Source organism: Clytia hemisphaerica, unplaced genomic scaffold, assembly GCF_902728285.1.
Source record: "Clytia hemisphaerica strain Z4C2 unplaced genomic scaffold, Clytia hemisphaerica genome assembly, whole genome shotgun sequence".
Lineage (NCBI taxonomy): Eukaryota > Metazoa > Cnidaria > Hydrozoa > Leptothecata > Clytiidae > Clytia > Clytia hemisphaerica.
In genome coordinates this window covers 3,261,999-3,289,271 of record NW_027103286.1, presented here as the reverse complement: position 1 = coordinate 3,289,271, position 27,273 = coordinate 3,261,999, and the positions used below count along the sequence as shown (strand labels likewise).

The 27,273-nt window shown below is 35.6% G+C and overlaps 2 protein-coding genes across 2 annotated transcripts; both read left to right on the top strand.

Moving 5' to 3' along the window:
- The first annotated feature begins 31 nt into the window (after window positions 1–31).
- On the top strand, window positions 32–11,405 carry LOC136807447 (TM2 domain-containing protein 2-like). The gene is made up of 4 exons (XM_067064036.1): window positions 32–202; window positions 3,668–3,749; window positions 9,769–9,884; window positions 10,968–11,405. The coding sequence occupies exons 1-4, from the start codon at window positions 81–83 to the stop codon at window positions 11,179–11,181; spliced, it is 534 nt and encodes a 177-aa protein (XP_066920137.1). The 5' UTR covers window positions 32–80; the 3' UTR covers window positions 11,182–11,405.
- Window positions 11,406–25,942: 14,537 nt separating this feature from the next.
- On the top strand, window positions 25,943–27,144 carry LOC136807405 (uncharacterized). Its single transcript, XM_067063991.1, has one exon. The coding sequence runs from the start codon at window positions 26,014–26,016 to the stop codon at window positions 26,776–26,778; it is 765 nt and encodes a 254-aa protein (XP_066920092.1). The 5' UTR covers window positions 25,943–26,013; the 3' UTR covers window positions 26,779–27,144.
- Window positions 27,145–27,273: the final 129 nt, after the last annotated feature.

Here is a 27,273-nt window from a genome sequence, read left to right as displayed (position 1 = left end):
CTAACAAATAGCAGGCTAATTAAATACGGGATTTGTTTACACGAAGTAACTCCGGCGAAATATGGTAATCGAGAGCGAAGATGAAAGAAATTTCTAGATTTTGTTGGTTTATTTTTCTGTGTATCTTTGTAATATTCACTGTCACTTCTGCTGAAGAAACGTGTGATAATCCGTATTCTCCATTGGTGAACTGTTCTTTACTGTAAGTATACTCATTTGCCCCAAATTACCCAGAGTAATTACTTGGGTAAAAGGGGGTACAGCTACAGGTCAGGCAGGGGATGTGGCTGCTGGTCCATCAGGATCAGGGTCCAGCGTATCTTTATTCAGTCATCCGGGGTAGGGTTGCAAAAACACCAAAATAGAAAAATCAGTACCTCGTAGGGTACCTTTTTGGGGAAATTTAGAAAAAAATAGAACATTTTGAGAACATTTTGGAATTTCAGTCCTATTCATTCAGGGTCACTTTTTTCATAAAACAAGACCCAGCCACTTTACAGAACAGGGTCCATTTTTCGAACTTCAGCAGCACACCCCTGTCGGTTGGCAAGGGTAGTACCCCCCTCTGGGAGAATTACCTTAGCATAGGTTCAACTCCAGGACCAAGACACAAATGCAGACAGACACACTGCCATATTTCTAAGCCATATAGTTTATAGTTATGATGGACTATTCATAATTCCTATAACCCAAACCCCTACATAAATTTAACATTTTATTAATTCAACAATTTATTATTATTATTAATATTATGATACATATTTCAGTCGAAAAAGATGGCAATATTAGTTGCTGTTGCTAACTTAACATAATTTGCATTTTTCGGTCAATTTTGATTATGGTGAATTTAATTAATATAATTCTTACCAAGTCCATTCTTATACAACCACCACAAAAAAGAAAAGTGGCGCATTCCTGGTTTTGAATGAGAAAAGAGTGTATACTACTACTCTACCTCAATGCATCTTTTTGTCAGAGGGTAATTACCTTGTATGGACACTGTCAACAAGAAGGTACAAATCATGCACCATGCCAAAAATGGCTTAAAATAAGGCTTTTGTAATAACTTGCTCAAATTACATAAAAAATTAGGGAAAATCTCAGAAAACCTCTATATTTAACATTAGAAAGGGTAAAAGATGGTTAAAATCACTCCAGGGGTTAAATGGCCCAAATATGGCTAATTTGTTGTCCAGACAAAAAGATTGTCCTAAAAAGGGCCATTTAAGCTTAGTCTATACCAAACCTAGTTTAAACTAAAGCTGAATGGTTGTTTTAAACTCCTAATAGTAAAATGGCCCACTTTTTACGTTCTTGGGTCCCAAAATAGGACAATAAAGTTGTCCTTAATTTTAACCGTGATATTTTACAAAAAGGACAATATCATTGTCCTTTTTGGGACCGAATAACCAAAATTTGCTACCTGAAAATTAATTGTGAACCATTCATACAGTTTTGTGCAAAATTTTAGCTTAAATAAGCTGATAAAATGGTTGAATCCCTAGTGTTAAAGCACAAAAAGTGGTTAATACATTTGCCTTTAGGACAACAGATTGTCCACGAGAGGGGCCGTTCAACGATTTTAATTTTAATTATCTTATGTTTGAGGTATTTCGAGCCTGATCTGTAAGGATCTTGAATGAATTTTTGTTTTAAAGTTGTTTTTTAGGACAATTTATTGTCCATTTTTGGACCTTTTTACAAGATTTTAAAATTGGAATCTCATAGTGTGCACCCCCCCCAGAATAGTGGGGGGGGGGTTTGCTGATTTGGGTCGAAAATTTTCAGGTGGGATTTGGGGTTTTCCAGGTTTTAGGTGGGAGAAACAAGTTAAGGTGGGAGTTAATTTCTTTAGGTGGGACTTTGGGTGTTTTGGAAAAGTTTAAAGTAAAATTTCTTATTTTCAGATTTTATGATATATTTTTTTTATATATTTTATAAATAATTTTTTACCATGCTAAACTTTTCTTTTTATTATTACAGGTCATTTGATGTTTGAATAAATATCTTTAAGAATGATTTATTTTTTACTTTTGCTTACCTTATTACACTTATATGACTAGTCAAGTAAAAGTACGCAGGTAAAATGAGTGCAAGAATTTATTAACGCGAAAGGCAGGGTTTTCGAAAATAACCACGGCTCGAATTTTGTTTAAACATTTGTAATAATTAACGTGAGGTAAGCAATTCGCTTTAATAACATGAGTAGTTATATAAGTGTAATAAGGTATTTTGAGAAAATGGAACTATACATATACGAATAATTACCACAGTAAAATAATGATAAAAACTATACTTACATAATGTGAACAATACGCAAGAAATATTTTTGCTATTATTTTTAACAATCATAATCGTATATTGACGAACAATGTTTTGCGGACCGTAATGTACAAAGCAAAAAACGGGTTTTGTATTAAGAAAAATTTTCTTCCGGTAAACAATTTCCCCTACTGTATATTGATTCAAGTTATAAAAAAGAAAGAACAAGTATTTTTAGCTTGGATCTGGGAGTCTGGGCTGAAGGTGGGAATTTTAGGATAAGGTGGGACCTGAATTTTCAGGTGGGACCTGGAACCCCCTTGCACACTATGAATCTTGTTGTAGGATAATGTTTTACATGTGTACCAAATTTTGACTTGATCGGAGCACCCTATCAAGACTTATTGATCTTGGATAACTCATTATCCTTTCAGTTAGGACAATTCATTGTCCTTTTTAGGACCACAGTTCAAAGGCATGTGTCTCTTTAAGTATACCTTTTACAGTTACGGGACCAGCATGGGTCCGAAGACAGACCTTTTAACTTAACCATGGGTATCAATGTAGGGCCTAGTAGACATTTATGTGAGTCTGTAATTTTCAAAACTAGTCAGGGGTGTAAAGATGGTGCAAAAACAGCCATTTTTTGTACCTTCTTTTTGACAGTGTCCGTATTCAAAATTGTCCAGTAGGTGTCAGTGAGGTCTTTTTGACAAAATTGACAAATCAAGCAATCAAGTGACCCTCTAATGAAAATTATTCAATTAATATTTCAGAATCTTAATATTATACCTATATGCATTTCCATTCATTCAGAATTTTAATGTTGATTGCATCAATAGATTTGTCATATGTCATTTGAATCCCGGGGGGGGGGACTAGAGTTGCAAGCTGATGGGGGGTGCCGCCCGACTTTCGACCCTCGGACCCTTACCGGGACTAAAAAGGAGAAAACAAAGGAAAATTTTGTGAATTTTATGACCCTTACCGGGACAAATTTGACCAAGTTTGACCAAATTTCGATCCTTCCGGGGGTAAAAAGTTGAAATTTTCCTATTTCTCCGACCCTTAGTGGGACTGAAATTTGATTGTCTGATATTTCTGACCCTAAGCGAGACTTTGGAAATCCAAAAAAGGTACCCTTAAGCTTAAGGGCGGCACATACCGTACCCTCCATTTGCCTAATTACCCCCTCCCCCGGGTTTGAATCTTACTTTGAGGTGTCTTTTTTATGTATTTCATAATGCCAAAATCAGTTATTGAAATCTTTGACCAAGCCAGCACTTTCCTCTTGTTAATATGATGGGAAGCAGTTTTTGCCATGCAAAATAATGTTTGGGAACTTGTCTTAAGTCACCTGAGATGCATATAAATTCTTAAAAGTAATTTAAAATTTCATTTTTAGGCCAGAAGAATTTGTGATTTGTGATAAACTACTTGATGTTAATGAATCAACAAGAGAAGCTATAGGTTATGGATGCTATAAAGTAAGCAGATTTATTAGAAAGTTTGGAAATGCATATCAAAACCCAGTATCAGTGATAAAAATTTTTACCGGGTCCGATTTTCAGATCTCATAATCTCAATGTGTCTGTAGGTTTATCTACCGAGGCAGAACCTGGCAGAACGACCGGGTCACTGATACAGGGGTGTGTCAAAGAACCGGAGCGATATCATCATCGAGGACTTACCGTAGTATATCTGCGTATAATGCTATGAATTATTACTGCTACAGTAGTACCAGCTAGTATTACTTTGGCATTTTCCTGTTTCCTGAAACCTGTTTTCGCGAGTACTAAATTGGAATTACATACACTTAAGGTTGTAGAAATACCTTAAATGCTGTCCTTCAAAGTAAATTTCACGAATACACGGGTTGCAAAATTATATCAATGCAGTCAAAACATGCGATTACTTGAAAAAGTTCACGTGATTTTATTCCCATGTTAGGGGGGGGGGGGTCAAGGTTTATGGTGACACGGTATCGGCCTTTTTTCTGTCCGGTCTTTCGGTATTTTAAGAAAAAAGTACGGTATTCCGGTATTTGAAATGCTGCCGGCTACAGTAAATTGCCTAAAAATGCTCTGGTATTTCGGTATTTACTCGTAAAACTTCGGTATTTCGGTAACTTTAAAATCTTTCCGAACCGTTTTCTTCATAACATAAAGAGACTTCCAAAAATCTAAACGTTCTTAAATTTTACAAAAGTACACCCATGTTCAGCCATGTTTTCTAAAACGATCAGTTTTGACACAGTATGTATGCACCACTTTAGCTCCCAAACTTCTGGGGTCAGAAACAGCTCTACCTCTAGTCAGTCTAGTGGCAACTTTTTTGTGGTTATAGTCAATCCACTATCTTTTAAATAATGACTTTTTACAAATAAAGTGCTACCTTCTCTCAAGCACTTACAAATGTCTTTTTTCTTTATTAGAGTAGAATTTGATCCAAAGGCAGACGGACGGACTAAACCAATCTGGAGTCCCTTTCCCTAATTTCACATCACAAAACACACTTTTAGCCACAATAGGGGCCGTCCACATAGTACGTACGCACTAAGGGGGGGGGAGGGGTCTTCTCAAAAACGTATGCTTGCGTACAGGGGGAGGGGAGGGGTCAAAGGAAAATGTACGTACGCAGAGAAAAAATTTTCATAGCCCTTTTTTGCTTGTTTTGTTGTCGATTTTTACGCTTCTTATACCCATCAAAGAAAAGAAAAAGTTTCTTAATAAACATTGAGTTTCATGTATGAAATAAAGGTCCGAACCGAACGATTTGAATTCGAGGGGGAGGGGGTGAATGAAAAAGTACATACTTACCAGGGGGTATAGCCATTTGCGTACGCTTGCGTACAGGGGGGGGGGGTACTCGATTTTCGACATTTTAGTGCGTACGTACTATGTGGACGGCCCCATAGTGGACCTGTAAATTAGCACAAATTTTTCGCGCTCTCTTCGCTCGCATTATTTTGTTTAAATGTTTTTTTGATTTGACTCCCTAATCTTGGCCAAGCAACCATGTTATTGCCCTTTTCTCAAAGGAAGGTGATGGGATAGGTACTGCCTAATTCTCAAATTAGAACTAAAGAATTATCCATAAAAAGAGCTTTTTGAGGTACTTAGTTACAATAGTAAAACCATTCTAAAACATAATGCTTTTAGCCAAATAAGAAAGTGTTGAAATCAAAATTTTCTTCGGTCGACAGAAAGCATGGTTGCACTTTGTCAGTAATTAAACTTTATCTTCTATGCTATTTGCACTTGGAAATTAGATCGTTCGTCTGATAAACAGTGTATCCCTTACTCCTCATTTCATCAACAATTCAGTTGATGGAAATTCGGGAAAATATTGCCGGTATTTCGGTATTCAGTGCCCCTTGAACCCCCCCCCCCATGTTACTTGCTTTACAACTTACAGCTGATAACTTTAATTAGTGTCAATAAATTCGAATCAATCAGAAATAAATGTCATGTAACAAACACATAAAGATTTCGAGTAAAAGCGTGATTTGTTTTCAGACTTTTTACTTTGCAACCTGCGTATTTTTGACTTTACGAAAGTTTCTGCTTTCGATAGCTTTGTACGTCTAAATTAACGTTCTTCTAATGATGGTGGTTTAGACCTAATCCGAAATTTCGGGAGGCTGAACCGGGAGCCGGGAGGCGGGAGGCTGAAATCGAAAGTGGGAGACGGGAGGCGGGAGGCTGAAAACGAAAGTGGGAGGCGGGAGGCTGAAATTGAAAGTGGGAGGCGGGAGGCCGAAAACGAAAGTGGGAGGCGGGAGGCTGAAATTGAAAGTGGGAGGCGGGAGGCTGAAAACGAAAGCTGGGAGGCGGGAGTCGGGAGGCTGAAATCGAAGGTGATAGGCTGAAAACGAGTAGACGAAAGGCCGAAAACGAGAACTAAGTCGCAAAGATAAACAAAATCTTGTGAAGATAAACAAAGACAACGGTTTAAAAACACTCTCACGAGTTCCGTATCGTTTGTTAGTATACGCTTTTTCAATTATAATAAGGAACCTTACGGAGCCTGGAGTATGTAATTGATCTAAACAGTTAGCCTAGCCCATGAGGTCAGTTCACCCGTATATGCAGTAGTGTTTTTATAAGGATTTTTAAATTGACCAATTTTGTATACGTTTTTGTATCGGCTCGATAGTACATTGCTAGCGTGCCGGACTCAGAATCATTGACAAGAGACTTTGGTAGTTCGAGCCGGGGTCAAATTTTCAGTTTTGAAAAAAAATTCTAAGTCGCAAGGAGTTCTAAGCATTTCGCTACATTTCACTCTTGGTGTTTTCAAGTTAGTCTTTAATTATTGGAAATATGAATTAAAAAGGAAAATACTTTCATTTGTCTTTTTTTCTACGCTCAATGTCAATTTTCAGGATAGGACTCGAGGTTTGTTTACGTCAGAGGAAACCCCGTTCTATTTAATTGTTAAAAAAATTCCATGACACAGCATTCGAAAAAGTAGAATAATTGGGCTTTCCACAAGTATATTACTTTTTGATAAATATAACGAGATTGCTCACGGAAATATCTAACCCGGGCCTGTCAATCATTTTCTAGACCTGTCAATCACTTTTTTGGCAGCATAATCAGTCAGTTTTGCTTTTCTTTTCACTTGTGGTTCTGAAAAAAGTGTTTATAAGATAATAAAAAAAGACGAAAGACGATTTTTTTGCATTTTTTTAGTTGAAAGTTTTGGAACATTGGATTTTCAAGAGAAGGGAAAGTCATAAAACTCTTGACTCTTGACTCTCCACCCGCTAACCAACCTGATCCATTTTGAAATACTGTACTTGAATCAAACTGCATTGAGCTGAGGTGACACTCCCGGGGGGGGGGGGGTTACCAATTGACGGTATGTGCGGCATAAAAATTTCGAAAATTGGCTTTTGTCAAATTTTAAACTCTTTTAGAGCAAAAAAAATCAAGATTTTCGAGCAATCAAGATTTTTTGAGCAATAATTTTTCCCAGATTTGCTGAAATTTCCACCCTTACAGTGCATTTATTAAAAGTCCACCCTTACAGTGCATTATAAAATAAATTGGAAAACATACCCTTAACCGCCGCACATACCCGTCGCGGCGTCGGTCAATTTGCCTGACTGCCCCCCCCCCCAATTTTTGTTTCTTAAAATTTTAACGGAAATTTTCAAAAATATCAACAAGAGCTCATAAAACCAGAAAAAGTTTGATCAATTTTAATTTTAATTAAATTCTCCTTCATCACCAAATAACGTTTTGGTATAACACTACTATGTCCCTTAAAATGAAATAAATAAGAGCGTCTACCTACAATGTACAGTAAAAATTTCGTTTTTAGGGTAAAATAAAAAAATAATCCTTATACCGTGTATGTTGACAAAACAGACAAAAAAACACAATTTTCGCGTCGCACCGTATAGGATTCGAACTCTCTGAAATTATTACCCTCTAGTTGCCGTTTCATCGACTTATCCACTCGGCCACGCAGGTGATGTGTAAGTGAAGTGAACAATGATTATGATGAGACCTTTATTTTGCCATGACTTGTATAATTTTACTCTGTCAAGGTATTGACTTCTTAAAGGAATGATTTTAGATTATTTCCAACATGCAAGAGCCGATTGCACTAAATATACATAACACTCGAAAACTATCATGTTATATTTTTTTGTAATTAAATCTTGCATCAGCAGTTTCGAAACAAAGCTTGCTATATTTTTATGTAAAATTATTTTTATAAAGAGAAACGCTTCCTAGGATTAAAGGAAAAAAGAGAGAACGGAGAAAACACTTGGTTTCAAAACATACTTTTTGAAATATTTTTTTTGATGGATTGTGTGTATTTATAAAAAATAAATGATCTGATTTTTCTTAGCTCTTTGTTACCTATTCCTTGACCAAAAACGTTTGTGCGTGGCCTTATAAATGAGCCTATTCTATAAATTAGAATTATGTTTGAAAACGAGAAATATTTTAGCGATGAACGGATAATAAACCATTTATTTGGACGCAGTCTCATCCAATATGAAAAATATGGGGCTACGAGAAAAGATATTGGACTCGGCGAAGCCTCGTCCAATATCTTTTCTCGCACGCCCAACATTTTTGCATATTGGATTCGACTTTGTCCAATAACTGCTTAATATTGACCGGCCACGTGACATTAATCATCCAATCAGTTTTCTTAAAAATGATTGACAGTTGTATTGCAGGGCTATAAACACCTTTATTAACCGAAATTAGTGCTTTAAACGTCGAATTACAAGATCTTTTTTCGAGCTAATGAAGGAAACCATTTCATTTGGACAATTATTAGTTGGGTGAAAGTGACTAAGTTGTAAATTTCGTCGGGGAAAAGTGACGAATTTGAAATTTTGGTCGGGGGAAAGTGACGAAAATGGCTCTAGGTGACGAAATTTTTTCCCTACGAAAAAAACCCCGACTAGATAAAACTCCGACTAAATAAAACTCTGATATTTTTTCCCCCGTTAAGGTATTGGATCAGGTCCGGCTTGAGGAGTCGCTAGTTGAAGTCTTAACCAGTTTTTAAAGCTGGTAAAACATTCAGCTTGAGCTCATTTTACGGATCAGATTTCACACTAAAAACTGGTAAAGAACTCGTCTCCCAGCTGGTTAAGAATTCTGCCAACTGGTTAAGAATTCAAACAGCGACCCCTCAAACCGGACCTCAGTGGAACCTCTAATTAGCGGACACCATCGGGGAAAGGGGTTAGTGTCCGCTAATTAGAAGTGTCCGCCTTTTAGAAACTTTTGATCTCGGAGCTCCAATTTTGAAATTAGGCCATCCCAGGGTGTCGAAAATACAAAATTGGGGTCTAAAGTACTTATCTGCATTCACTAGGTCATAGAAGAACAAGAGAAAGGTTATTAAAACGCAACAAGTTAGTTTTTAACAAATGAAAGAAAATCTAGAAATATAACACCAAAATTGAAAATACAATTCGTTGAATGGATCAAGGGAAAACCTGGGAAAACTGGAAATTTGTAGAAATAATTTGAATAATAAGACTAATAAGTGCTTGAAATAAAAATATCTAAAAAATTTTTTCTCGATTTTGGACGTTTGTGACCCGTTTGATATTCAATGTCCGCTAATTGGAGAGCTGAAATAAGGGTTTTGGCCATTTCGTGCGAAAAAATTTGTCCGCTAATTAGAGGGTCCGCTAATTGAGTGTCCGCCTTTTAGAAACTTTTTTATGAGGATTTGACTAGGAAACGGCCGGGGAAAATCAAATCGTCCGCTAATCAGAGGTGTCCGCCTTTTAGAGTGTCCGTTAATTAGAGGTTTTACTGTATTTATTTCCCCTGTCTAAATACACTCAGAATTAAGTTTCTCTAGAATGCGAGAAATCTCTTCGTCGTGACTTTAGTCTTGAAATGTCCAAAATTTGAAAAATATCAGCCAAAATTTTTTCTAATGAAGTCCAAACAAAAAGACTTTGCTTCAGCCACTCTTGATGATTATGCTAGTCATTTTGTTTCTTCTTTTTAGTACGGAGGCCAAAAACACGAAGATGTTCTGTTTACAAAGTTGAGGTGTCAAGCATTGGATGGTATTGAATGCTGTGGAAGTCGGACTTTCCTCCGTGGGAACGTACCCTGCATTAAGTAAGTATGAGAAAAATCTCAAAACTTAATAAGCAGGGGGTTAGAATAAAAATGTCCTGGGTGAAACATTTTTGATTTTTGAAAAGGAGGCTAATACAGCAGAATTAGGCCAAAAGAGGAAACTTTCAAAAACAGTTTACCAAAAATCAAAAGTGGGGGGGGGGCGGTTATTAGGTACCCGAGAGTATATATCATGCATTTTTGATGAGCTCTTTTGTCAATAGGTGAAATCTCATTGGTTCATTAAGTGTTAGAAATTAGATGAGGCGAGATTCATTGTTTCTGCCATCGTTGAAAGAAAATATTTGGACTTAAAAAAGGCCTGTAAACTTGGCAATCCTTCATCAAATGACAATATTTTTCGATCAATGCTTTCTTCAAAGTGCACTTCTTGATGCTTTCCTCCAAAATTTTCAAGTGACGTTTTGTTAACAAATTGAGTCTGAAATCGTTTGTGCTTATAAAGAACCTTTCATTTTTTGGCTTAAGAAAATATCTTTTCAAAACAAAATTTAACGGACAACGAAACTAAACAAAAACTTGTCTCGTGTGGCTAAGTTTTATTTAATATCGTATATTAAAAGGGTAGAAATCTTAGATAATGATACAATATTAGTAGAGTTAGAATATTCAGAGCAAACTTAAGTTCTACTAAAAAGTCGTATTTCATCGGGCGAACTTAGAATTTCTTTTGATACATTTTATAAAAGAAATCAAAAGACTTTGACGACCAATTACCAACAAATTCAACTCTTGTTTTTCTTTATTATTCCATGGTTCAACAAATAATTGTTACATTGTAACTTACAACCATTTTGTTATAATTTGCAAGTCTTATTTTCAAGAGCTGCCCCATTGACCGGTGTAAAAAGGAAATTTCTAATTATTACGGATTTTTAAATCAGAATTCAAAGCTAGTTTCGTGATATTTGGACTTCTTTTGAAAAAATTTCATGGAAATTTAAAGACGATACGGCACATCAAGTGTAAAAAAATTGCCGCCGAGAGACAGGGGTTTATTAAATACAGTATCAACGTGCAAAGAGCACCAATTTTCACATATTTCCGACTTTAATTTTGCAGGTATTCGGGTCATTATTTTGTAACGACGTTGTTATACTCGATACTTGTTGGATTCTTCGGCGTGGATCGTTTCTGTCTAGGACATACAGGTACAGCAGTTGGTAAACTACTGACCATCGGAGGAGCTGGTATTTGGTGGTTTGTTGATATTATTTTGTTGGTTACTGGAGAGCTACAACCAGCAGACGAGAGTAACTGGAACCCCTATTATTAAAAGATGCTTCGATTCATTGTAGATGCACGATGGAAGTCTGAATGCTTCATATCCGGAACATTTCTTGCTTAAATTTTGAAACTTTCAAATTGAGGTGCAAGTGGTTCTGGGTACGAGATTGGTGCAACATAAACGAAATTGTGGATTGACTGTTGAAAAGTTAAAACAGCGTTTAAATTACGCACGTATGGGAGGACTGGGTTGGTTGTTGTTTTATTGAAAGCGAAGTATTTTTACAGACAAAATCAATACAATTTCAAAAGTTTAAAGTCAACTTCAGTCTGTCCTAAAGAAAAACGGAACGCTATTTCGAGAGAATATTCTCCATAACGATACAGTATACAAAGTTTCGCTTTATGTAAAAAATGTGTACTGATATTTTTCATGCTGATATTTAATTCAGTATTAAAATTCGGGTGTACTTTTTATTTTTGCGTATCTTTTTATTAATATATAATAGACCCATATTTCTACAAACTGACATTCTTTCTAATAAATAACAAGTGACTTTTATGGACCTACCTGGTTATGCATTTAACACATTTATAATTGATATCTACGTGACGTGAACATTAAACAATCATTCAGAACACAAATAGTGACGATCTATTAAAATTAGTCGTTTGTTTCTTATAGAAAAACGTGCATGCTCTTGAAATATTCTTTCGTATTAAAGACTTTGTGAGCAAAAAAAACATCTATCTCATAAAACAAATTGAGTTATTTGACTAAGAACATTGATATGCTTATTAATAGTGATTCTTATAGATAAACGTGCGTTTTTTGAGCCAACAAATTTTTTTTGCAAAAATCTACTTGAGCCATCTTTTAACTATAATGGTACCCTACTTTCATGCAAAAAATTAGAAAAAATTAATGATCCAATTTTTCACAAAGTCCAAAAAATCCGTTTCTTAGCCGTTTTTGGCCCAAATTTGCCCAAAAATATTTTTTTCGAAAATCGGGCTCCGTCACATTCAAGGGTTTATAGTTATGTATCTTTGTGCAAATAATCTTAAAAAATGAAAGAGCCAATCTCGAGAAAAGCTAATACCTAAGTAATTGATAATGTGCTTATAAAAAAATAACGAATTTGACCAGTTTTTCTTTAAAAACACGCCAAGCAACCAAAATTTCCTGTCTAAACACACATATTCTTCAAAGGTAAGCCCTCATGAGCAAAAAAAACATCTACCTCATAAAAAATTGAGTAATTTGACTAAGAACATTGATGTATGCTTATTAATAGTGGTTCTTATAGATAAACATGCGTTTTTGAGCCAACAAAATTTTTTTGCGAAAATATTTTTTTAGCCGTTTTTTGGCCCAAATTTGCCCAAAATTTTTTTTTTTCGAAAATTGGGCTCCGTCACATTTTGACCACTACCATTTTGCACCTTTGTACCAAAAATCAAAAGATACCTATGATTCAATCCCGAGAAAAGTTGGTAACAGACGGACGGACGGACGGACGGACGGACGAACACAGGTTAATTTATAGGACCTCCAGGTAGGTCCAAAAAGTCAAGCATCAAAACAATAACATAATTATGCACAAATTTTGTTAAAGTGAAACTAATTTTTGTCTTGTCATCGTTTTAATGCTGGGGTTTTAAATTATCCAACATGACATCGTGATTAAGAAAAGTTCTATCAAAACACAAGAATGAAATAGCATACTATTACACAAAAATCTATTTCATTCTATTTTTGATCATCTATTTATCGGTAATTCAGTCATGAAAGCTTTCGAAATTATGCTCGCACTTGTTGTAGCATGGTTAAGGTTCTGTTTCAATGAGTCATTTGTCTTTTTTAAATTTGCTGCCATATTTTGGATGTCATAATCCGTTGGTAATCCCAGAATATTTCGCTCTTTGAAAACCAAAATCAAAGTATTTATAAGTTCTTCTGCTTTCGCAATGTGTTGTTGAATTTGTTCTTTTGTCATACTAGCTGATTGTGGATGCACTTTTTTCATAGCAGCCATGATGATTTCATATTGCTGATTAAGTTCATTCAGCAGAAATCCAACATCTTTTTGAGGAGGTTGTTTCAACAAGTTCATCTGTTGCATCATCATATTTTGTTGATTCGACATTATTATTTGAAATGTTTGAAAAACCTTGTATTGAAATACAAAAATAATGCTTTATATTCATTTGAAACTCCCTAAAAAACCTGAACTACTAGAGAACTTTAAAAAACAGAACAAATTGAAAAATTCTCTACCACAGTAAGAATCTACCATTTTAGCTTTATTTGTCGGTACCGGCATTTTAAAAAGAAGTATTCTAAAATTCAAAATGGTAGATTTCTCCCGCTCAATGAAACAGTCGGGTCTAATCAAAAGTTATTATTACAAGAGAGAAAGGCTGCCGATCATATAATCAATAACACCGTGACGATTTCAGGTAGTATAATACTATCAATTGTAAAAGGGGTTACGCACGATACGAAAATCTCGTGTTCGCAAGCGAAAGGTTTTTTACACTACATACCGTAGGATTGTTAAACCTCCTTATTCCCAGCGAAACTTTCCGATTGCTAGTGTAAAAGAAAAGGACCAAAACGCCACAAAAGTAGATTTAACACCGATTTTAGCCGGAGACGCCTAGAAGCAAAAATATCCCGGAGACGGGGCAGGTATGTTTTCCCGGGAATGAGAAAGTTAGCCATTTTATGATTCAATTTTAAAAAGTTGTACCCAGCCGATTGCGTGATGCGTGATCGGGAAATAATTCGAGACATGATTTGGGCTATTTTCGCGATATTTGCATGGTGAACAAACCTTTTTTGGTAATTTTCATGATCGTCACGAGAGCAAGGAAAATTTCTATTAATGCATTTTAAACATGTACAAACTCTGGTGAACCAAAAGAAAGTTGATATTCTATTTTCAAAACAAACTGCTTTTTTGAAGTTTTTTTAACTCAAATACTGTATCTTAAAATTTCAACCTAAAATACTTTTTCTCTTTTCTCGTTTTCTTAAATCAGGGGGTAATGTATATCTACAAAAATTGATCTTGTGTTGGACGGTGAAAAAGAATGCGGCTATTATATTTTGATTTTTCACAAAAATTGATCTTGTTCATCAAAAATTGAGAATATTTTACAATAAGAAAACCAAAGGAAAATTTATATTTTCAAAATAGATGAAATATTTTGCATATACTTTCATATATAAAATATTGGAAAAAAGGTTTAATATATAAAATATTGGAGAAAAGGTAAAATATAAAAAATATTGAAAAAAAGGTAAAAAATGATAGCATCCAAAAGTTATATTTTTTGAAATGCATGTCAAAAAGTAAAAAACTTTCAAAACAGGGAAACAATTTCATAATTTCAAACATACACTTTTTTAATATAAGAACAATTTTATAAGAACAACGAGGCTCAAAATCGCCAAAAAATAAGAACAATTTAAGAAAAATGCTGAGCCTGAAACTACTCAATTTCAATCAATTTAGGGGTCAAAGTAATAAAAATTGGGTATGATTCCTAAAGTACCTGATTAAATCCTATTAATAAGAACACGATAGAAGCTCAAAGTGCAAAAAAAAAAAAAGAACAGTCGAGGCTCAGAAAAATTTTACTGGTTCTTATATAAAAAAAGTGTATATAATGCAAAAGAAGAAAAAAAATCTCATATATACTGGGAAACATTTTCATAATCTGAAAGAACGCCGAAAGGAAAAAATTCCCCTAGCAGACAGTAGCAGAAGGCATTTTGTAATTTTCAAAAGCATGCTGCAAATGCAAAAAATGTCACATAATTGGCAATCATAATTTCCAAAATTTCCAAAAAGAAAAAAAGTCTTCATGCCAGGATATTGCTTGAAAAAACTTTCAATTGAGGCAAAAATAAAAAAATGTAGCGTTTCTGGAAACCAACCGGGTGAAAAATAATAATTTTCTGATCTGGCCACAGACTATGGGTTCATCTATACAGTATAGTTCATTATAAAAAAAATCAAGTTGGAGCATTTAAGCTATAAAAGTAGTTTGGTTAGATATTCCCACTTGTAGATCAAGAATTGTTTGTTAGTTAGTAGTTGATACATTAGTATATTCAGGGCTTACTTCATACTGTTTGTACATAAAAGTTATTGTTAAAGTTCTATTTCAATGATCTTATATATTACTAAAGTCATCAAAAAAATCAAATAAAAATTTTTTTCTGGCCGGCCGCATCAAAGCTTTTTTCCTTCACCCGCATTCCGGAAACACTACATTTTTTTTTATTTTTGCCTGACAGCAAAATTTTTCTACATTTTTTAAATGCTTGTGGAAGAAAATGTCAAGTTAAAGACAAACATTTTCCACGTTTTAAAAGCACGTGAAAGAAAATATCCAAATTCACAACCAAAAGTTTTCCACGTTTTAAATGTCCAAATTCACAGCAAAAGTTTCCACGTTTTAAAAAACACACGTGCAAGAAAATGTCCAAACTCACAACCAAAAGTTTTCCACGTTTTAAACGCACGTGGAAGAAAATGTCCAAATTCATAACCAAAAGTTTTCCACGTTTAAAATGCACGTAGAAGAAAATGTCCAAATTCACAGCAAAAATTTCCACATTTTAAAAGCACGTGCAAGAAAATGTCCAAATTCACATCCAAAAGTTTTCCACGTTGCATTTTTAAAACATCATCATCAATCAGTAAATTTTGCTCTGGGTTTAAATTTTTACATTAAAGCTAACCAGTTCATATCCAACCACAACCATTTCCTTGGGTGCCGGCATCTACCAATCTGACCATCATAAAAAAGTGTTCAAACTTTTTTGATGTCGCAAGTATTTAATTTTTCAAATATAGCATGGTCAGATTTATCCACAAATATTCAGTCAACTGCCTTGTTAGAATTTGTGTAAATATACGGGCAAAATTGAAGTTAGTTTGTTGTGAAAGTTGATAAAATGTCCTGTTTTTCAAGAAGGAGATTGCATCAATCTCTCATGCCAAACCAAACGAAACATCAAATCCAGGAAGGAATAAGAAAACTTCATCATCAACCATTTCTTGTAACAATCATACAAAAATCATGATCCAATTCAACTCATTTTTAAAGCATAAAGAACCAAAGAAAAATAGCGAAAGAGCAGTAGCAACCAGTTGTTTATTTTTGCCGCCATCTTTGTTTTGACTGTTAGAAAGCAGTATGGTCCGATCAGCAATACGCTTCCGAACCGGGCGACGTTTCCCGATCGAGAAGGATACTTATATTTTCGCGCGACGTTTTCTTGAAGAAATGACGTTTTCATCCTCCTATAAAAATACTCTACTGTTTTTGACGCCGGAGCTCGACTTACAAAGAGATTTGGAAAAAATCCATTACGTAATGCTTCCAACAGACAGTCGGGTGCAGGCGACAATTCTCCATATTGGTAGCTAAGACAGTTGCACACGACGACGAAAGTCTGAATGGAAACGAGGCTAAAAAAGCTGAAAAATCGATTTTATCACCCCGCATATCAGCTTTTTTTCCCGCGCTTTTGCCAAAAGAGTCGCACTCGCTCGCTGCGCTCGCTCGTGCGTAATAATACTAGTATAACACTTATAGATTATAGCCTCTTATAGGTGGACCCAACCAAACTGAAAGCTTCTAAGTCCCAGAAACGATTTCTCTGTTTCTTCTGTTCTTGCTTGGTTTTGTTTGCAGTTTTTATAGTTCAGTCGCTAAGTTAGTCAAGGTTCTAATCTAAAAGTATAATTTTTTTATTAATATAATGTAATCAATTGTAAAAGGGGTTACGCACGATACGAAAATCTCGTGTTCGCAAGCGAAAGGTTTTTTACACTACATACCGTAGGATTGCTAAACTTCCTTATTCCCAGCGAAACTTTCCGATTGCTAGTGTACAACGGAAAAGGAGCAAAACGCCACAAAAGTAGATTTAACACCGATTTTAGCCAGAGACGCCTAGAAGCAAAAAGATCCCTGAGACGGGGCAGATATGTGTTATTCCGGAAATGAGAAAGTTAGCCATTTTATGATACAATTTTAAAAAGTTGTACCCAGCCGTTTGCGTGATGCGTGATCGGGAAATAATTGGAGGCGAGCGTAAAACTCCTAAGTAAGGCCTAAAAGCCTGGAGCTGTCTATTGTGTAGACTAGATTTGGGCTATTTTCGCGATATTTGCATGGTGAACCCAGTTTGCAGAGTGTGTATCAGTTTCAAGGGCAGGGGCAAATTTTTGATAATTAATTCTGGTCTCAGGGCCAAAATCACTGAAAATTGCCAATTTTGTTACTTTTTCTGTTTTTTTAGTAGCCTTTCTGGGTGGGTACACAAAGTTCAAGGGCAGGATTTCAATGTTATAATTTTTCCTTGGGGGCAGCCAGGACATGCTCTGAAAACTGGTGGTGAACAAACCTTTTTTGGTAATTTTCATGATCGTCACGAGAGAAAATTTCTATCTATGCATTTTGAACATGTACAAACTCTGGTGAATCAAAAGAAGGTTGATATTCTATTTTCAAAACAAACTGCTTTTTTGAAGTTTTTTTAACTCAAATATCTTAAAATTTCAACCTAAAATACTTAATCTCAATCGAACGGCTGATTCCTGGGTTATATTCGATTGTGTTCGATTGCGTCTGAGTAAGGTTAGATTGGTTCGATTGATTGTTGACTATGTTCGATTGGTTCGATTGATTGTCAATTACATTGGATTAATCTTCGATTACGATTATGTTCGATGAGTTTGATTACGTGTTTGATTGCGATTAAATTAAATTGGATCACTCTGTTAGAGCTTTTTAGCGTGGGCGGCCGAGCGCTTAAGTACCATACTAAAGCGAATAAAATCTAATACAATTGAATTAATCGAACGTAATCAAATACAATTGAACGTAATCGAATACAATCGAACGTAATTGAAGCAATCGAACATCAAATCCTGGGTATTATTTGATTGCGATTCGATTGCGTTCGACAATCAAATTGCAATTATTCGATTGCGTTCAATTGCGTTCGATTGATTCGGCGTTCGATTCGTTCGATTGACACCGTCTGGACAAAGACCTCTGGAATGAACAGCTCATGATTATTCTTATTTTACAAATACTTTTTTTTCTTTTAAAAAGTCTCAAGTTCTTGGGGGCTTTGTTCCACGGACTTTCCACTGAAAGCTGTCATCGTTCTTCTTCATATTTCCTTCTTTTGCCTTTTGGTACCACTCTTCTTTAATGAGGTTTTCGTTCGTTTTTTGACAGATCGTCCGTAGCTTCAATTCAAATTCAAAAAAACATCTTGAATTGCGCAGGCAGATCTCCTTTAGCGCGCTCCTTTCTTTCTTATTCGATATCTTTCTTATCCGCTATTCGTGTCTTCCGTAGTTTTATATATATAGCATAGGTGATTTATCATGAGATTACATGAAGTCGATACATTTTTCATCCGTTTTTTCTTTTTCAAGGAAACGTTTTACATCAATTTCGTTCATGCGACCCAAGATGTTTCTTCTTTATTTCTGAATATCTTGATTTTCCACATAGACAGGCAGCTGACGACATCTAAAATCTGGACGACTTTGGGACAAACGTGTCGAGTTGATTTTTCTTGTTCCCATGATATCTACTGATCCTAAAAATTTTACTCGGCGTCCGAAAATTTATTTAACGGACATGTCCGGTAGTAATTTGTCAAATGATGACGTCACCAGCAAAAGTGAAAATTTGATTTCAGCATATAATAATGATATATATACCATTCGACGCATTTTTCGATCTAGATTCTAAATCACATCAGTCTCAATAGGTAAAAATTTAGATTTCAAAAGTTATGACTTAAATTTGACATGTGATTTTGGTCAATCATGACCATCTCACCCCCTAAAAATGTCAAATTTCAACGTCATCAAATCGAAAAACAATTTACACCATTCGAAAGCTCGTCAAAAACTATATAGAAGACAATTAAACGGGTATATTCGATTTCTCAGCCTAACTCGAGAAAATTGAGATCGTAATTCCTTATAAAATGAGGCATTTTTTCAAAAATGACGTCATAGAAGAGCTAGGGACCTCAATAACTTTTCATATTCAAATTTTTACTTATTAAGATTGTGATTGCAACATCAATTTTTCACTTTTGCTTGTGACGTCATCAATTAATAAATTATTCTCGGACACGTCCGGTAAAGATTTTTAAACACGCCGAGTAAATTTTTCTAACTCTCTAAACTATAAAGATTTCTAAATAAGTACTCAATATTTGTCCCTCGAATTTTCACTGATTCACTTTTTTTGATGTCATCAGCTGCCTGTCTAACACAAGCAATTTCATTCACAGACGAAGATTTCTTGTTTGCGATTTTATTTATTTTGCATTCCGGCACGTACAATTCTTTTCCCAAGTGTTTTCAATTTCTGCGACTACTTTATCACACGTGCCAGTGTGGAAACGATGTTAAGTCCACTCCGAGTTGTTATTTATTTAAGATGAGGTCTACGCCAAAAAAAGGTTCTGGTTGCCGAAATTGCGAGGAGTTATTTTTTTTTGGGGGGCAGTCAGTTAGCCACACTAGCATCCCGCCAAAATGCATATCAAAGATTAATGCTGCGAAAGCGCTATATCGTTTACTTGACTCTCAAGCAAAAAAATGCACCGCAAAACTTCTAAAGGGATTCATGAAAAAATAACCCGGCGCTTTTTAATGAAATTAACATTTTCAAAAACTTTGAGAAATTGCCTAAAATTTGAGCCATAGATGAAAAAATTTGAGCCAAGCCAACCTTGAAAACTAATTTGAAGATCAACTTACCAAGAAAAAGATCTACGGGGGAGGCCATGGCATGGACCAGGGGTTTAGGTACCCCCTAAGAAAATAGGTACCCCCTGAATTTTTGGTACCCCCTAAGAACAGATGTTAGTAGGTACCCCCTGTGATTGGTACCCCCTGTGACTTGAGTCTATGTCAAGAAATGAAAAAAATTGTATATTTTTACAATTAAAAAGAATAATGATAGTTAGATAAAAGCAAGATAAAATATAGTTCCCAAGCCCCCAGACCTTACTGCATAAAAGTTAGATACCCCCAGAGATCATAGGTACCCCCTGAAATTGAAAAAAAATCCAGCCCCCAGCCTTTTTCAGGAAGATTTTGGTTGTAGCCCCCCCCTGCAGGCTGGGGGGGGTTCATGCCATGGCCTGAGGCGGAACCCACCTAGATCCGCGCACTGCCGGATAGGCTATCTCCCGGAAATTTTGCCGGACCTCAAACAATGACCCATTTACAACATGTGCCTAATTGTTTTTACTTTAGCTTATAAACAAGGCCTTAAAATCGAAGCTCTGTCTCGGGAATTGAATGACAAATTTTGGTTGGTTGATTTTGGCTGCTGCACGTTTTATTTTGTTTCCAACTTTCAAGTTTTAATTAATATTGTCTTGCGAACTTGATTCAGGTAACTCTTATCCTTGTTGTTGAAATGTATCCTGTAGGAGGCCCCCCCAGCGGACCCAAAATTCACGCCATCACGCCAATTTTTTTTCGATTTCACGCCATCACGCCTGAAAAATTTGATTTTCACGATCACGCCAATTTTTTTAGATTTCACGCCATTACGCCTAGAAAATTTAGTTTTCATGCTCAAAATTTTTGTTATATAAACTGTGTGTTTGGTCGTCAATCAGTTTTTCATCGGCATTTCATACGCGTAAGTAAGCCAAGATCATATCATTTTTCCTATCGGAAACGCCCGAAAAATCTGGAAGAAATTTGACCTCTGTTTCTCTAATTTTTAGTAATACACAGGTGTAAATTCCAGTTTCTTCCGGTGTTTTCGATAGGAAAAATGACGTAATCTTGACTTATGCATATCAAAGATTGTTGCACAACTGGTCACAACAAAGGGCACCGGTTTGAGTAAATTAGCAAAGCCCACCATGGTTGGGTAACGGAGAAAATTTTTGAATTTTGAAGGGTTCAAAGTGCTATTTTAGGACCCATTTCAATTCAATTTGAAAAATAATTCTTGTAAAAATAATGGAAATCTTTTAAAAGTACAAGCAACATGAGGGGAGCATTAATTGTGAATTAGCGTGAATAGTTTTCAAAAGGGGAACGAGGAGGCGCAACCATGGTTTGCGTCGACAGGAGAATTTTTCAATTTAGTATGGCTAAAACCGCCCTCATTTACTCTCTTTTTTCCAATATATGGTTTAAACATCACAGGATTCCTTTGATCAATCTGCTTAAAATTACACCTCATAATAAACCTGTTGCTTCTTTCTGTTTGGCTTTGCTACAAATGCATCTAAGAATAAGCATCTAAGAAAGAGAGGGAAATGTCAGTTACGGAGGAAGCGCAACCATGGTTTGCGCTGACGGGAAACAATTTTCAATTTTCGACCTTTTCATAGCATTCGACTTTATTTTGAAGACTAGCTAGCAACTGCTAAAAACAATCGGAAGTTACAAGGATAAATGGCAGATGAATAGAACTGTTTGCACCGTTTCTTTTATTTTTTAAAATGAAGTCTAATCTAAAGGAGGCCCCACCATAGTTGGGGCCGACCAAGAAAATTTTGAAATTTAAACCCTCTAAATTGGCTAAAATGGACATAGAAATACTAATGAATATAGTTTTCACGATCACGCTGAACTGCAAATTTCACGCCATCACGCCTAAAAAAACTCGATTTCACGATCACGCCGGCACTTCATTTTCACGCCATCACGCCGTTTTTTTTTAAACTTCACGCCATCACGCCACGAAAAACCCTCCATCACGCCATCACGCCAACCGCTGGGGGGGCCTCCTGTAGATGACTGATGTTGTTTTTTTCTGAAAGCTAGATTTCCTAGTGTGACTAACTGGCAGTAAGCCCTCCTAACAGGTCCAGGGGCTGGTGTGGGTTCAGATATTTAATCTTCCCACGCCTAAAAGTAGTTCATAATAAGCTTTATATTCTATTTACACTCGACGTTGTTATACCGTGAGTGGTCCTAAATCCGACAGCCCTGCCTAATTCCGATGGGGTCTTTCAAAGATACAAACTAAAATAATAACAAACCTTTCACTGTGACGCAACAAAGATACCAAAGTGTCAACTAAACTGAGAGATTTGATACATTGAACCCATTAAATCAAATAACATTTGTTAACGTTTTAAACACAAACAACGGATTCAGAATAAAAAAATTGATTGGTTGACATTGTGACATTTTAAAGCCATTGTTGGATGTTTTGTTTCAAGAGTTCTTGCAATAGTTTATCGTTCAACTTGGAGAAGAAATGTTTGTAAACATAGAATTTTCTTTAATAACAGTTATTTAGGGGGTCGGAATTAGGCAGGGCTGTTGGATTAAGGACAACTCATGGTATGACGGTCAAAAGAGAGAGGCGGAGAACAAGGTGGATGCGCTTAAACCTGGGGGAGCTACACCTAAAATATGCCATATAAGAGGTGGGAGCTGCTTGTTTTTCCCGACAGGCGGGGGAGCTCTATCTTGGGGGGACCTGCATTAGTTTACGTAACTCTGGGGGCTAAATAACACTTCCTAAATATTTTTCTTTACTGTTGGTTTTTAATTTCTCTAAACCTTTATGTTTTCATACAAAGTGTGATCTAATCCTTAAAATGCAAAAATGAAGACATTCTATTGCATTCTCTAAAAGTGCACACACATGTAAATAGAGCTTTGTGAATGCCATAAGATTTTTCCCCAATACTGGGACCTAAAATTTTATCAGGCTGTGGGGACCTTGTTCTCAGGGGAGACCTAGAACCCCAGTCGGAGCCATGTTAAACCTGAGGTAATGAAATCAGATGTTAGAATGGCGGTGCTCCTCTCGTCTTGAAAAACTTACGCCGATATCTTACGTTATAACTGCTCCTTACGCCAATACATCTAAAGTTATCACTACCTCACTCCGAATATATTCGGCGTCGTCATATTGTTAGTCGATACCTCAGCCTTCAAATTTGAAATTTCCTCCTATTGTGCTTTTATTATGCATCAATATCTTTTTGTAAATCCCCAACAGACTTGAAGTGGTGATCACACAGCTCGAATGCATTGATAGCTTCTAGATTTGTGTTGAAGATAAAGCTGGATTTAATTTCCTAGTATATAACTGTTAGTGGACAAAAGTGATCGTTCTCTAATCTTTGGAATTTGCATGTACAATTGGAGACACTTCTCGAGTGACTTGGCCGGCAAGTCTCAAAAACCTAACAGTTTACCCTAAGTTTTAGCAGCCAGATTCAGAGATCCACTTAGGGCTTTAAAGTACCTCTATACCTTGAAGTTTATGAATCAGGTTGTGACCTAATTAAATATCACCTTAAAAATCTATAATTAAAGAAATTGTAATCATGACGACATAATTTGATCAAATTTGGTGACGTCGTGAAGATCAATTTGGTGACGTCATGAATCATTATAATCGCTATAATATTAAAAATACATGTCCAATCTTTCCCAAATTTGAACCAAAGATGTATTTAACTGAAATGTAACTTTTTGAAAAAAAAACTTTGGAAAAATTTGATGACGTCAGCAAATTTGCGGACATCATCAAAATTTTCAAAAAAATTTTATTTGAAAAGTTTGGCATCATTAAGACGCATCTTTGGTCCAAATTTGACAAAGATTTGACATGTACTTATAGACTTAGAGCTATTTTACGATTTATGACATCATAATTTGTGTCTCTGCAAGCGATTTAGAGCACATTCAAGATCAGCCAGGATCGGCCAAGTAATTCTACGGCCCAAATTGGCCTAGATCGGACAGGTCCTGTTCGGATCGGCCAAGTCCGGTCTGGATCGGCCAATAACGGCCAGGTCCAGTTTTGTCAAGTTACAAACCTGATAAAACAAAAAGAATGATGTTCGGCCAATGTATGACCGGTCTAGGCCGATATGGATCAGTCAAGGCCGATTCAAACCGGTCTAGAACGTTTTACGGAAGCCGCAATACTATTTGTTTCCAAACAGCCGTCGTCGTTTAATGACATACTCCCCTGTATTTCATAACCTTGACTCACTCGCTCTTATAAATCCATATAGAAAAGATTGTTAGAAATCCTCCTTAGATTTAGAATAGAATTGCACTGTGTCCCTTCGTTACATGTTTTTTTTTTATAAGCAAGTGTCTGCCCCTACATCAGGCTCGCATTATGCTTAGCATTCTATTGTTCTTAAACAATAGAGCCATTGTTCATTTAGGTACCAAAAACTGAGCCTGCATATGCTTATAAACGTTGTGCTTATAAAAGAAAAAACATTTAGTTTATTTATAGACATCCCTGTATCATTTACATATCCCCCTGTTAAAACTTGCATGTCAATATTTTTCTTCGTATTTCATACTCAGCTACTAAAGTAACACCAAAAGCAAAAGGAATACCAATTGCTTCGACCTTTTACTAATGACAGCACAATGTCTGAAAAAGAAACTGTATTTCTTGTCTTTTCCTTTGCTGATATTCCAATAATACAATAATCTTGATACTTTATAATCTTATCTGTTAGCTCACAAAAAATTATTCTCGTGATGGTTAACATAAAAATGAAAATTTCTTTCTTGATTTTTTTGTGGTTCTTTTCCTTTTGCTTTTGTTTTGATTTTAGAGTCAGAGACTTTTCAAAACATTCGGAAAACTTTCTTTATAATTTGATCAAACAATTTTCAAAACTATTTCTGGAGTTCATTCAAACACTTTACAAAAAGATTCGAAAGTTTTTAGACACTCGAGATTGTAAACAAAAAAATATGTCATACAAAAAAGAGTTGCTTGTTTGTTTTCAGACCAGACTCGGCCGAATTTAGCGGATTTGGACCGGTCTAGATCGGCCTTTGTTTAGAGAAAAGATATAGAAACATGGCTCAGCTAAGATCGGCCTAGATTGGCCAAGATCAATCAACACCGGCTAAATTCGGCCAGGAACGGTCCAAATCGGTCCATATCAGCCAAAAGTTCGGCTTTTTAAGGATCGGCCTATTTTCAATGTGCTCTAAAACGCTTGCAGGGACACATTTTTGATGACGTCATAATTCACACTTTCTTTAGTATTAATAATTGATTTATTTGGTTAATATTTGATTATGTCACAACCGGATCCTGAAACCTTAAGGTATAGGTCATCTAAAAATCCCTGAGAATGGGTGCTATTGGTTGCAGAACTATTCGGGATTTGTGATTTTTAAGTTGTGGGGTGGGAGCACCAAACATTTTATTGTCCACAAAGTTAAAAGTTTCAATCTCGAAGTTACTGTCGATGAGTAATCTAAATTTTGATAATTTTCAGTTAGCTTTTTCTTAATAGTTCAAAGCTAAAAGGAAAGTGTACCATGAGCAGCATAGAAGTAATAAAACTAGCTTTCTTATAGGGGGCGTACAGTGTTTGCGATTTCCAAAATAGCGAATAATTTTGCCAAAATTTCCAAAATTCTGTAAAAAAATACTTACAATTCCAATACCGATTTTTTTTGGGTATTTTACCTCGTTTTGACTAATTTTTCATCAAATTTGATTTTTCATGTATGAATTCCGAAAAAGGGGGATAAAAACCTTATAATACCGAAATTTCGAAGCAAAATTTCATGGATTTCCGATACCAAATTTTAGAATTCAGAAATACTGAAAGAATTTTGCCCGATTTCCAAAATTTTGAAGAAAAAAGGGTTGATTTCTGCAATTCCGAAAAACCGTACGCCCCCTTCTTATACCTATACATGTTCATCCATATAATTCTGCCTCTTGGATCAAATTAAAGTTGTTGTTGTTGTTATTTCATTTGAAATATATATTTCTATTTGAAAGACTGAAAAATCTTCCTAAATCATCATTGTTTAGTCAATAAATAATGGCACAGGCTGGAAAAGTTGCAGAAATCTTTACGACTGCTGGCGAATCTTTCACCAAACTGGGTAACCTGGCAATGTCTTTGCAACCCGGAGCAGAAAAGGGGTCTACAGATAGCAAATGGGGTGATGAAGAAATTGATATGCTGCACTCCGCTGTCAAACAGTTTGGATCAGAAGTAGAAAAAATCAGCACCAAAGTACGTTCCAAAGCTTCGGCGCAACAAAAGTTAGTGCTGAGACAGAAAGCTCTTCTTCAAGGATCAAATGCAGGTGCATCTTCTGTGAAAATCAATTCAACTCTTGGGACCAATTTTCAAACTATTCAGACATTGAACTCATCAAATGTAACAAATGCAACCATTGTTGGGTTGAGACCACAGATAAAAGTTGCCACAACACCACGTCAGATTGGACAAAAAGGCCCTTATCAGACGATGACTATTCGTGGAGCTACACCTATGAACACAACACAAATGACCAAAAAAATTCGGCTTGATGCCTCATCCTTAAGTGCTCTCACATCCAATTCGCCCATGAACACTATAATCAGACAGAGCAATCCTGTTGCGATTGCCCCTGCTGGAAACACTGGTGCTATAGGTGTTCCAATTATGGCTTCTAGTCAAGGTTTTCAAGTTATTGTTCCTCCACAAAAGACTGCTGTGAGTGGAGCTACAATGCTACCTGTCTCTTTATTACAATCTGGAATTGTGCAGAAAGTTTCTAATGTTGCCTCTGCAGCAAATGTTGACATTGAGAGTTAATTTTTAAACATATTTTTCATTCTCACTCATAGCTTATTTCTCTCTGTGTATTTATTGTTTAATTTTTTTGAGTCGAATGAGGTAATATAAGGTCTAAGACAAAGAGGTATTTAACTTGCTCAGCAAACAGCAAAGGGTGCCTTTTTTAATAATTGAACAAAAATTCGATTTCTTTACAAGAGCATATTTTTCTGAACTTTTATTGTTACATGGTGTTGTTCCTGCAGCAGATAATCTCAGATCAATTCCTCTAAAAAGTTTCCTTGTATAAAATTGTCTTGAAGGCCTATTGATATAGTGTTTCTAATATGAAGCTTCATTTTTATTTAATGTATTATAATTTAGTAGAACAATATATTCAGTAAAAGAAAAGAGACGTTTTGTCATTTTGTCGACATTTTTCACTTTTTTGTTATTATTAAGGTTTTTCTTGGGCTGTGTATTTGTTTGGCATAACAGATTTATCAAAACTGTTGAACAATTTGAAAAAGGTTT

Bases quoted from the DNA above. Each gene is read 5' to 3' on its own strand.
- LOC136807447 (XM_067064036.1), top strand. From the start codon at position 81: ATGAAAGAAATTTCTAGATTTTGTTGGTTTATTTTTCTGTGTATCTTT. The intron at 3,750-9,768 runs GTAAGCAGATTT...TCTTCTTTTTAG, and splicing joins TAGGTTATGGATGCTATAAA to TACGGAGGCCAAAAACACGA. The intron at 9,885-10,967 runs GTAAGTATGAGA...TTAATTTTGCAG, and splicing joins GGGAACGTACCCTGCATTAA to GTATTCGGGTCATTATTTTG.
- LOC136807405 (XM_067063991.1), top strand. From the start codon at position 26,014: ATGGCACAGGCTGGAAAAGTTGCAGAAATCTTTACGACTGCTGGCGAA.